At 41.8% G+C, this 12,918-nt stretch overlaps 1 protein-coding gene across 1 annotated transcript; it reads left to right on the top strand.

Moving 5' to 3' along the window:
- Positions 1-4,631: 4,631 nt before the first annotated feature.
- Positions 4,632-12,693, top strand: LOC134426663 (small integral membrane protein 10-like protein 2A). Its single transcript, XM_063171869.1, has 2 exons — positions 4,632-4,837; positions 6,332-12,693. The coding sequence occupies exons 1-2, from the start codon at positions 4,652-4,654 to the stop codon at positions 6,350-6,352; spliced, it is 207 nt and encodes a 68-aa protein (XP_063027939.1). The 5' UTR covers positions 4,632-4,651; the 3' UTR covers positions 6,353-12,693.
- The last annotated feature ends 225 nt before the right edge of the window (positions 12,694-12,918 follow it).

Below are 12,918 nucleotides of genomic sequence, written 5' to 3'. Positions count from 1 at the left end.
TTTGGACAGTAGCTATCACTTCTCACCTAACAGTTGCCTGAGATTCCAAGTTTTTTGCTTAATGATCTTTGAATTCTTTAGTTGACATCTCTTTGCAAGGTAATGGACCACATATTTTTAATTGGGGAAAGTGACACTATTGCTGTAGAGGAAATTCAGAGATCTTCACTGAACTTGGGGAAGTACCATGACAGAAAATGAATGTTAGAAAATATTCTAATCCACAAGTAATGGATAGATATTCCAAGCAAACAGTTCTGGCATTATTAACTTCCTGAGTGTTGAAAAAATCCTGTACTTGCATGTGATATGTACACTGTTCAAATATAGCAGTCAGTCTGCTCTAGAGGAACCAAAGCCAGCAATAAAAAAGGAACCACAGCTTTTAAATGTCAGCATTTGCTGCATCAGAGAGAACAGATTAAAGGAGCATAAAAATCAAAAGTTAGTATGTAAATCTTTACATTATTAATAAAGCATTGTAAAAGAAATGCATCCCATTCATATGATTCTAGCATAGATGATTTCTCTGGTACACGAATAAAACAGAAACAAGTCCTGTATTTTCTTTAGGTAGTTCTGATCAATCTCTCTTCTGTCAAGAATTTCAGTTACAAAAACCACATCAGGCTCTGCATTCAGTGATGTCTGCCCTCAGGTTCAGCAAGCAGGAACAGACAGTGCTTCCACTGTTGTGGAAGGCCATGGGACTACACACAGTGATCCCTGTATGTGCCTGGGAGCGTTTGGAATAGAAGCATCATTATATATTTCTAAACAAGGACCTGAGACCTCTCTCTGTGTTTTTCTCTTCAGTTTTTTATCCCCTTTAACTCCCTCAGCAGAAATATAGGAATGAGCCTTTTATAGGCATCACATCGTGCCCTGAGGTGAGGCATTGCTGAAACACACAGACATGGAAGCTGCAAGTGCCCCTCAACTTCCAGCTTGACATCAAGCATTTCACAGGAAGGAGCCTTAAAATAGCAAGAAAAAGGCTACAAAGGTTTAACCATGACATAAGCCCATTTGGTATTACTAGTTTTGCCGCCTTCCATTGTCCAGTCATTTTTCACATGAATAAAACCCAAAGCTACAATGTGTGATGTGGCCCCTGATTTCCTTAGAAAGATTTAGTGTTTGTTTTGCTCCAGACTTGCAGACAAGCTTATGGACTTCAGAAGGGCTGGGACCTAAAAAAGGACCAAAGCTCGTGTGGTTGGTTTGTCTGAGAACAGATGGAATGGGAAGAAGCCCACTTCCTCCTGTCACAGCTGTGACTCACATCCCAGCTGAACAGCTTCTCTGGCTGTGCAGAGCAAGACAAAAACCAGACAAATAGCACATGAGATCAAAGCCAGAAATTAAAATCAGGGGTTCATCACATAGTATGGTCAACACTTGAAACAGAAATGCACATTTATTACAGAAATAAGACAATTATTAAAAAGTGATTATATATTCTAGTCTATTACTCACTGGCACCATTTGTGGAAATCCTGAAGAACTTTTAAGAGTGATAGATATAATAAATAAATACAAAATAGCTTATTTTGGCATAAATAGAATATACAAATTGTATGAAAACCTACAGTGTTTTTCCCCCAGTGATTTGATACTGATAAGCTGCAAAGTTACAATTTTGGTGAAGAGGAAAACTTCTCAAAATAAGGTATTTGATTTACTCCCCACTTCCTAAATATAAAAATTACAAAATTGTTCTGTTTGTAAAACACTCTAGGGTAACAGTGACATACATCAACCACCTTCTGTTTTACCCAGAGATCCAGCTGGGTATTTTGGGGTATTTCTGGATATTTCTGCTTACTGCTGGCACTTGGGTATTTTGAATTATTGTGAGAACCTGTAATAAGCTGATTAAAAATACCTGTCCCTGTGTTTCTGTGTGTAACACTGCTATAACCCAGCAGCTGGTGTGGGAGCTGTCCCTGCTGCCAGTGCCCTCTCCTGTGTGTCACTGTCACTTGCACATGTCCTCTTGTGCCAGCCCAGTGGGTTGTGGCATTTTCTGAGAGGTTTTGGAGAGGGAGGGCTCTCAAATGGCATCACAAACTCAGTGCTTTTGTCACCAGGGACAATAAATCTCTGAGGGTGCCTGGGAGTGTCCTGGCAGGTCACTGCTGGGAAGGAAGGCAGGGTGGCAGCAGACAGGACACCACCTGATGACAAATTTCCTTTCCTGAAATCCCCACTCACAAGAAGGGGTTTGTTGGAATTCTCTGGTGTTTTTTTTTTTTTTTTTTTTTTTTTTTCAACTGAACTTTCATTCTATTCAATCTGAAATATTTGTCTTTTCTCCTCTTCCAAGTGCCTGTTTGAACTCAGGCTTTTGCAATCAGTTAATGCAATTTTTGCTGACATAGCAGTGGATATAAAAGGCACCAGAAAGAAAGAACTGTAAGCATGAATAACCCTAAACTCTGTCTCATTTGCACACTCACTGCTCACAGTTTATCTGTGTCATTTTTAGTTCTTGGAGACCTGACCTCAAGGACAAGGATTGTTCTGTGTCATGCTGCAGGGCCAAAAAAAGGAATTTTTTCATAAACCTAAACCACTAAATATTATGGATATACACTGAGAAAGCTTAAGGGGATGCTTTGAAAAATGTAACAACTCAATAATGTTGACTCACAACATTTTTTCTTTGAATAGAGGAATATCTGAATACCTGACAAAAAATTTTAGGTAAAATGAAATAGAACATGAACAGTTTAGAGAAGATAAAGATGTTCTCTGATGCAACAGAAAAACACAAATCAGGGCTGAGAAGGAAAAGTGAGATGATGGCATTAAAGTGATGGGAAATGATCTCTACAGCTGCAAATTGCATGTCAATAGTTTTGGTTTCTGCATAATAAAGTAATCAGTGTTTTAGCTAAATTGAAAATGATTTTACCACCATGACAGAGCTGAAATCAAAAGAGGAAGTGTGGGATGCCTTTGAGGTTTAGTTTCACTATCAAAATAATTAGCTAATTTCCAAATCTTCAAGTGACAAAATCTGGTAAATCTCTTCAATTGGTATTCAATTGCATTATCTGCTAATTTCTTTGTTGGAAAGCTAAAGAGTGTTTTATCAATCTCACCATTTAATGAAATAATTAGATCCAAATAAATACTGATGCTAACTTGTTATTATGACCTAATTTAGTAATTATATTGCCTATTTTAGTGTAGAAAGTAATTTACTCTTAATCAAGATCTGAAAATCGATACTGTGTCACTCATGTTGCAATGTGCAACAGGAGCCAGAACTAATGACACTGGCAGACATCTACTGGTAAATATAAAGTTAATCTGCTTCCTGATTTAACCTTTGTGCATCCTACATGGTTTTCCAATTAGTAATGTAAAGCTGCTAAATGTCCTGCTCTGGAATGATTCTTTCTCTATCAGCTCGATTCTGTGTCAATAAAATAGTATTTTATAAGAAGTTTAGGTCAATGTATTGATTTTTCTGTTTCATTTCAGTTACTGAAAGTCGATTGAATGGAAACTGTAAAAGAACAGTTCTAGGGCAAAAAAAATGGGGCCATGTCCAAAACTGATATTGCTCAACTGTTCATCTGTTGGGACATTTTTGCCTACTTGAAAAGTGTCATGATGGTAATTTATCTCAAAGACCTTCCTAGGAAATCTTTGCAAAATGGTTTTAAAATTTTGTGTGTAACCCAGATGTGAACAGTGTATTTTTAATTCATTATGTAACTCAAATATTGGCTTGAAAGGCAAAGTAAGCATTTCCTTGTGACAGTAGCTGGCTCATTTATCACATGGCAGCGTAAACAACAAAATAACAAAAAAATGCATCCAAACCCAGAAACCATCGTTGACATTTCACACTGAAAGAGAGTGGGTTTAGATGTTAGGAGAAAATTCCCCGTGTGAGGGAGGTGAGGCCGTGGCACGGGCTGCCAGAGAAGCCGTGGCTGTCCCAGCCCTGGCAGTGACCAAGGCCAGGCCGGATGGGTTTGAACAACCTGGGACAGTGCAAGGTGTTCCTGGATGGGACTGGGGGCCCTGGAAGGCCCTTCCAACCCAAACCCTTCTATCGTTCTACGACATCCATCAGTGCAGGTGTCACTGAGCAGGCCCGAGAGCACACCTGGCTCAGGCCCTCACAAAACAAGCTGATTTACGGTAACCCAGGGGAGGTTAAAGCTGGGTGTCAGCAGCAGAACATCGCTCAAGCGGGCGGCGGGGCTGGAACGGCTCCCCAGGGAGGCGGCTACAGCACCAAACCTGACAGAAAGTGTCCGGACAACGCTCTCAGGCCCACAGCGGGACTCCTGGGGACTGCCCTGTGCAGGGCCAGCAGCGGGACTCGATGAGGGCCGTGCCGGCCCCACAAGCATCACACCGGCACCGGCACCAGCACCGGCACCGGCGGCCGGGCCGAGGGGCGGCGCGTGAGGGCGGGGCCGCTCCCGTTCCAACGGCCCGCCCCGCCCGCCTCCCGCGCATGCGCATCCAGCAGAGCCGCGCGCTGCGGCAGCCCGGCCCGGCCCGGCCGGCGCACGCGCGGTGCTGACGCGCGGCCGCGCGCCCCGCCCGGCGGGCACGCGCAGCGCGGGGAGGCGGCGGCGGCGCCCGGGCGCGGCGCGGCCGCGGGAGCGGGGGCGTGTTTATGGCGGCGGCTCTGTCCGCACTCGCTGCCAGGCTCTCCCAGTCGGCCGCGGCCAGGTCCTACGGCGTGTTCTGCAAGGGGCTCACCAGGACCCTCCTCATCTTCTTCGACCTGGCCTGGAAGCTCCGCATCAACTTCCCCTACCTCTACATCGTCGCCTCCATGATGCTCAACGTGCGGCTGCAGGTGGGCGGGGGGGCCGGGCCGGGCTCGTGTCCCGGTGTCACCGGCCGGGCCCGGGGGCGGTTCGCAGCCGCTCCCCGGTAACGGCGGAGCGCCCCCGAAGGAGCGCCCGTCGGTGCGGCGGGGCGGGGGCTGTGCCTGCCCCGTGTCACCGGGCAGCGTCGCTTGGCTCGGCACGGACGCAGCCCCGGAGCTTTGCCCTTGCCGGTGGCCGGGGGCGAGTGCCCCGCTGGGCTGCTCGCTCTGCGCGTCAGCAGCAAACCCGCCGCTCTGCTGTGCCTTTGCCTAAGCCATGGCTGACTTAAATACTGGGAATAAATCGTGAATATGTGCACTTTGATAGCACGGTCCTGACACCTTGTAAGGAGCAGAGAAAACAATTTCCTTCCTCGGTTGATTGGTTTTTTTTTGAAATCAAGAACAGTTGCAGCACGGAAAATGCACAGTTTTAAATATCAATGTTATTGCATGAAGAAGATGCTTCAGATTGAATTTGTATCTCTCCTGTTTTGAGCCTGTTTCTACAAAACTTGGAACTCTAACACAGCTTTGACCTGTTGTAGGGTTGGAGTTTCATTGTTTTTGTGATGAAATAAAAGATTTACTTTTACCTTAACTGGCAGCAGGAACAGGCTGTGCACTGTTGCTACAAACATCTGTTCTAGCCAGGATCAGACACTCTTTCTCCTCGTAAACATAGCTGTAATGAAAATTTTGACATCTGGCCAGTGGCCAAGGCCTGAAAAACAAGTCTGGTTAGGGTTTGTTACTTGTAAAAGGTAATTTGAAATGGGAAGAGGTCAAAATGTGGCATCTCCTATTTTTGTTGTTGCGATTTGCCCTAAAATTCTGAAGCTTGAAAATGAGCCAGATGGCCAGGAGTTGTACACGTAGCTTGGTAACCCTGGCAGCTGAAAAAGCCTTGCCTTTGCTGGTTATCAGTGTTGGTACAGAATGGCCCTCCTGGAACACCACCAGCTCTCCTTTGTGCTACAGCTGATTCCCGCTAACTGTGCTGGGCCAGCCAGTCTGACCTGTTCCCTCCGGGAAGCTTTTGTTGATTTCCAGTGTTGTGTGCCTGATTTCAGCTTGCACTTCTGTTTACTTAATTAATTAAGGATTACTTTAATAGTAACCTTCCATGTTAAGCCTCTAATCAGCCCCAGCCTGTCCACTGGTGAAGGGAAATGCTGCTGTTACACAGCGAATCTCTCTGGCTGCTCCTTTGCTGACTCACTTTCATGCCTGTCACCAAAAGAGAGCTTGTAGCAGATTAAACTGAAACTATAGACGGGCAGCTGGTGTTTGGGCACACTTCCTACCCCTCTGGATGTGCTCAAGCAGCCTGTAGGGAGACTTGTCTGCTGGGACAACTGTTACTTTCTGTAGCTGGCTTATTCTTTATGTGAAAGATTGTTAATTGTTTTTGGTTCAGTACACTGGGAACCAGGAAACTGGGTTAGCAGTGTAATAACTTCCTGCATTCTTTCTCTTTAGGTCCATATTGAGATCCATTGACTTGTGACTTGGTGTGCTGCTTCTGCTGTATGCTGCAACTAGAGTCAGTCACTCTTGTTCAAATCCAGCCTGTTGTGAAGCATCAAAGCTGTGCTCGTGTGCTCTAGGACTATGAAGAAAGAAGATTTTACCCAGAAACGAGTATGTGACAGTGGCCCAGATCACCACAAGCCAGCAGCTCATCTGACACATGTGCATTCCATGTTGGACAGTTCTCAAAATCATAGTAGCAGTTCACAAGAATTACATAACACCAGGAATTTTTCTCTCTTTAATACTATACCTCTGTCTTCTGTTGGCAAGGAAATGCCTCTGAGCTTCAGTGAATCAGCAGGGACGAACTCAAGTGCAGCTGCTCCTTGGAAGGATTCATTTCATCTGCATTTTTCTCCTGGGAAAGACAATCTCCATAGGGCTTCTCACTGCATTGGTGGCAGTTCAGTAACAGGCTGGCTGGAAGAAGCTTGGAGCATCTCTGGAGACTTCAGCTCAGGCTGCCCAGGAGACATCTTTGTATGTTTTGCACAATTCTGGCTGGGAAATTTGCAGTATAATAAAAACCTGTGGTTTCTGGAATTAGAAATGAGCAGTAGCAAAGAGAATGAATTGCAGTTTGTATTTTTTAAAGTATTGGAGCTTGGTGGACTTCCTGATTCCTGTTCTAATCTGGTTGCCTCTCTGAACAACTCTGCTATGGGACTCTCAAACAACCAGAAACCATGTGTTTTCCCTTGTTGCTTAAACCTTGTATCTTCAGAGCAAACACTTGGATATGAGCAAATGCTTATGAATATACAGTATGTGACTAATAATTTTCACATCATACAGCTAGTAATCTCTGTGCTAGCTTTTGCACTAGCAGGTCTCTGGTATGCAGTAGTGAAGGTAAAAAAGTACTGAGGTTTGAATAACGACTATTTTTAATATTAGCAGAAAATAAGAGACAAGGTTACAGTTCGGGTTTTAGTGAGAATTAGCTGAAGCAAAAACTATAGTTGTATAATTGCTAGTTAAACGGGCTGATGGAAGACTTTTTTTTTTGAAGGAATAGCTGCATCTGAGTGTAAAGAACTTCATAATTTTCAGATCTGGGACTTCTGCAGGTCTGCTGATAACACTAAACTAGAACCGGATTTGATTAGCACAGATCCTTTGTTTTCTATAGAGTTTGTACTAGTGGAGTGTTCTGGCTACTACTATTTATACCCATTTCCAATGAAACTTGTTTCTTGTAGAATTGAATTCCTGCTCTGAACCAACAGCAGCTGATGTATCAGTCCTTAAAACACTTTGAACTGGAAAGCTGTTGGGAGGGTGGTCTTCAATACAGCATAATTGTCAGCAGTGTTCTTTCCAAGGATGGTACTGCTCTAATTTAACAATGCCTTGTGAGCTTTATTGTGCTACAACAGACACTGTAAACAACTTTCTAAAACAATTCTTTTTCCTTGAAAGAGTGATTGTTATTACTGAAGTACAGTAACAGCTTCTGGGCCTGTTGGCTTTGGCTTTGGGACAGGTTTGCCAAAGAACAGGGCAAGGATGCTGGAATCCATAGAGCTGCTGGTGAATAGAATTTTGAGGAATAGGCTCCTGGTGGCACTTCAGTGGAGAAACTCATCCTGCAGTAGGTCAAACTTTGATGTCCAAAATCCTCAGCAGGGGCATTGCTGTAGATCAGCTTAATGTGCTCTGAAGGCTCACATCAAGAGGGAGGTATTGGTGTGAGGGTTAGGATGCATTTTCAGCTTCCCCTTGACTCTGACTTAAAAGTGAGGACTTAATGTGGAGTAAAGTGGTTCACACATCCATTTTGGGTATCCTTTTTGCCAGCTGGTCTTGCTTCATCTTGGAAAGAGAAGAAGTGATGTTGTACTTGGTTTGAACTGAACTTAGCTGGAAAGCCAGTACTTTCCAGTGTGGTGGTTATTGAACTGTTAGCACACATGTAGAGAAGTCCTTGATTATGAAGATAAGATGCTGATTATGAGTCTTAGGGAGAGAAGTGCTGAAATTTTTAAATCTTATTTGAGTGCTGAAAATAAGATATATTACTTTTTATGTTAAGTGATACATTGTGTTTTCATGATCCCCATTGGCTGATTGTTTCTTTTGGATACTAAAAGAGATGAAAAGCCACTTACTTTCGTTTAGAAAATAACTTTTCCCTGGTGTGCTTTTAAATGATTGCTTAACTTGTAGACTTTTGACCATGCAATCACCTGTCACAAAGTGACTGAAAGTCCCAAAATAATAGTGGATTATGTATCATAAGTAATTACTCTGACAGCAGCAGTTCCCTCTCAGTCAAGCCATCCACTCTCATCTCCACTGCTGTAATTTATCAGCCTTGCAGTGAGTGGTATTAACACAGGTTAGCACGTGGTGTTGCAGAGGTTCAAGATTCCTGAAGTGATGTGGATCTGACATCCCAGAACACCAGAAACAGACACTTCCCCAGATGTCTGTGGCTTGGAGTCACGGTGTTAAGCTGCTGTCTGCCTGTATCTTGACCCAGAAAACACTTGGCAGAGTTGAGGGTAGAAGAATGAAGGCTGGGAGGGGTTGGAGCTTGTTTAAGCTGCCTTGATTGCTAAAGACAACGTTGTGCAACTCCATATTAATCTCTATGCAGCTCCACAGGTACAGCCATACCCTCCATGTATGGTGAGCCTTACTTTAAAATGTGCACAAACACAGTTCTGCACCCAAAACTTGAGTGCTTGGACTTCCTGTACAAAGGATCCATTGGCACAGCTGTACCTGCAGTTGTTACCTGAGACCTTGTTTGTACAGCTGACTGCTTGGCCTGGAACATTCTCTGCTGTGTGTCATTTGGGAACGACGTGTTTTGGGAACCACAGTTCTGTACAAGAACTTGGAGGTGAGATTGTCAGGTTAATAGGCAAGAGGAGTAGCTAAAGGCATAAAACCACAGTTTTTAATGCACCTTTTTCTCATGGTGATTTCAAAGTGGAGGAAATGAAACATGAGAGACACCACCAATAAACTAGAATTTAAATGTGTGTACAGCAGAGTGCCAAGGGTTTTCTCCTTATCAATGATGAGCCTATGGAGGAGGAGATCTTGGAATATTGAATTGTGTTACATGTCACAGTCCAGCTAATACAGTCCTGTTTTAAGCAAATTCTTGTTTGAATGTGTGGCCTTTCATTACTTATTACAGGATCACTTTAAATACAATACAGCTAAGTGAAATGATGGATGTTTGTTGTGTATTATATGTATATTGACCATAAGATACAAAGAATACTTAAATAAGTGGATTCAATCCATTTTAAGATAGTTTATGTACCTTGCCTTGAATTTTATTGCTTAAAACCTAAAAGGTAATTTTAACTTGAACATTCCTTCTGAAATTCAAATAAAGCATAGTTTGGTATGTTAAAATCTCATGTAACAGACTGCACTTTAAGCCTGGGGAGGCCATGGATTGAAAGCGCTGTTCTGGCACTAACAGAACTGCTGCCCTGACTGAGGCAATGTTTCAATGGCTTTTCCTGTCTGGAGGGAGAATAAGGAACCTGAAGGATGGCATCCATCCTTTGAAACTATAGATAAATCTAACACTATGTGGTTTAGGCCACTGTTCTCTTCCTACAGATGTTTTGATATTAACTCGTCTCAAATGATGGAAGGTGTCTTGGCCAAGAATTGGTTTGTGTGGAGTTTCATGGCTTCACTGTGTCCAGTGTGGAAAACTTTCCTGAGTTAATGTGCTGTTAGGACTGTCTCAGATGATTATTACAGTACAGAAAAATAACATTCTTAGTAGGGGTAAGGGACCTTTATACTCAACCAAGAGTTGCCTTCATATTTCTGTATTTTTGTCTCTCATCCTTCTCTAGGAAGAGGTTATTTCTAAGCAAAATGTCAGGGTTCTACTAAACAACTTGTGCTATCTGAAATTTCATTGATTAGTGTCCAGATCCTTCCTGCACTACATAGCAAAGTTTTATTTCTGCCATTAGAAAAGAAATAAGAAAATACTCAATATTAAGTGAATTTCCTACTAGTTACACTTGAGTGAAAATTTACTATGTGGTGTACTGCTATGAAAAGAAAATATACTTTTAAATGTGTGCACAGAGCTCTGCATGTAGATAAAAATTGTTTTACCACAGTATGATGTTGGGATGCTTATGCAAATGCTTCTTTACTTTCTGACAGTGCAAAATGCAGTAGAGATGGTGCTGTTTCTTCTCCATGTGGTTTTTAGCCAGTGCAATCTCAGCTATTGTGTCTGCATCATCCTGACCAGGGGACAGTTCCAGCTGTAGACATTTTTTAACCTTCTGCTTTTTCAGTGTTGTTGTTTGAGGTTTGGTGGTTTGTTGTTTGTTTGTGGTTTATTTCTCTTTTTTTTTTTTTTTTTAAGTTATTATTAGGACTGTAAAGACAGCACTTTCTTAAACTTTGCCAAAGTTTGCTTCCTTTCTCCTTCTCTCCACCTTTGCCCCTTATAGGTATACACATTTAATTTTTGGAAGAAGCAAGCCTGTATGTACTCTCCTAATATATAATCTTATTGTCTGGTTGCTCCTTTTGTTTTTATGGCCTGGTCATGCACATATTTCTCTCCCTATAATTTCTCAGCATAAGCATATGCTGATATTTTGTTCCACCTCAGAAACATTGTCCTGCAATTAATTATGCACAACAAATTGACAGAAACCATGTAGAAATGTAAGAGTCCATAGTCTCTCATCAGGGTGTATGACAGGTGGTATTACTGACAGAGCAGTGTGTAGTCAATGTGACATATTTCTGCTTTTTTCCTCTTCAAAACAGCTGCTTCAATTAAAATCCAGTATTTAATTCGACTATGTGGTACCTCTGACAGCTGAGAATTGCAGCTAGAATCTGGGGCTTATAAAACACATTAAGGTTAGAACTTAGTGTAACTTTTCAAAAAATTGAAGAGTACATTAAAGAGTAGGTGAATATTTTGAAACCTTTTTTTTTCCCCCGAAAAGTGCACAGAATAAAATGTGTTCTGCCACTTGTTTCTGTTACAACCAGTAACTGGGGGTGGGGGGAGAAGCCTTTTTAGACTGCAGAGCCTCTAATCCTCAAGGAAGAGCTGCACTTGCTAGAACTTTAAAATAAACCAAATGTTGCCTATAAAAGTACTGATATTTATGATCAACTGTCATGCTTAAATTACAAGGTCATAGATATCAATCTCCTGACAGTGTGAAAACAAGAGTAATAACTTCAGAAGTGCTAGAATAATGCTATCCTTTACCAGCCTGCACTGGTAAGAGCAAATCCTATTGTACTTTGAAATTAATCCTCTACTGCATCCCAAAATCTCAATTATCTTAGTATTTTTGGAAGTAGTGATACAAGATTCAGACTAAGATGGTTATTTCATAGTTAATGATGAAATCAATTTAAAAGCTAAAACATTTTAGAAAATGACCAGAGGGACTTCCACAAAGAAAATCTGCCTTGAAAAGGTCCATTTTATTTGTGTGATCTCTATATATGTATAGTCTGTTTTGCAAATTCCTTTCCTTCTTCATGGAAGAATGCTATAAACCTGACAGCAAAAGTGGTCAAAACCCAAACTTGCAAAAGTATCAGTGCTTCATTTTCTGTTTGTAGTCAATTTTAGCTATTATAAAAAATAATACCTAAATGTAATTTAGGCTTTTGTTCTTAAAAGTAAGGAAATCCAATATTCAGTGCCTGATTCATCACTTGAAGTTGAGTGAAACCATTTCTTGAAAAGGTGTTCTGCTACCTGATGCTGACTAATTTTATGCTGATACTCAGTACTTCCTGTAAACTGTGATGTCATCCCTGCACAACAATTTCAGTCTATGGCCTTGGTCTTTGGCCCTATTTTTTTAATTATTATTTTTTATTGCAATGTGGGAGGTGGAGAAGGCTGGCACAAACCATTTATTTTTTTGTTCCAGAGAAAGATGTTTACAACTTTGTATGTATTTTAAAAATGTATTGTGACACTTTTAACTTGGCAGAGAAGTTTCCACAGTAGACTTGAAACCTGAAGAGAGGCTTTGGAATATCAGGAGTGCTCCCCAAGCTGCCAGGAGCTGTTGAGGGTGAAGCTGCTCACTCACACCACAGGAGGGAGTTACACATCAGTCTTTGGAGTATTTTCAGTTAGTACATCTTGGTACAGTGCATTTCAGTTTGCCTTGTCTTATGGATTGTCACTGCAAATAGGTTCATGTGCAAAATCAATACACAGCAGTAATGTATTGTAACTGTTTACATTTGAACTCAGAGTACCAATGGATGGGTTTTGTCAAGCTATTTAAAAACAGAAATAAAAATCTTTTTTTAAAGACAAGAGGTAGTTTTGGTGCTTCTCATTCCAATTTTCTACTGCATAAATTGTACTTGAAGAGATTGTGTTTCTGACAAGGTGAAGTCAGACAGGGAGTGGCTTTTCCAGAGGTACAATTTGGGAGATGTGTGTTTACAGAAACCAAACAAATTTAAAACCTCTGTGAGGATAAAACGGCTCAATGCTTGCACCTGAGCTTGGAAATCTAGTATGTAAACTCAAG

The sequence above is a fragment of the Melospiza melodia genome, chromosome 18, assembly GCF_035770615.1.
Source record: "Melospiza melodia melodia isolate bMelMel2 chromosome 18, bMelMel2.pri, whole genome shotgun sequence".
Classification (NCBI taxonomy): domain Eukaryota; kingdom Metazoa; phylum Chordata; class Aves; order Passeriformes; family Passerellidae; genus Melospiza; species Melospiza melodia.
This window is presented reverse-complemented; position numbering and strand designations above follow the sequence as displayed.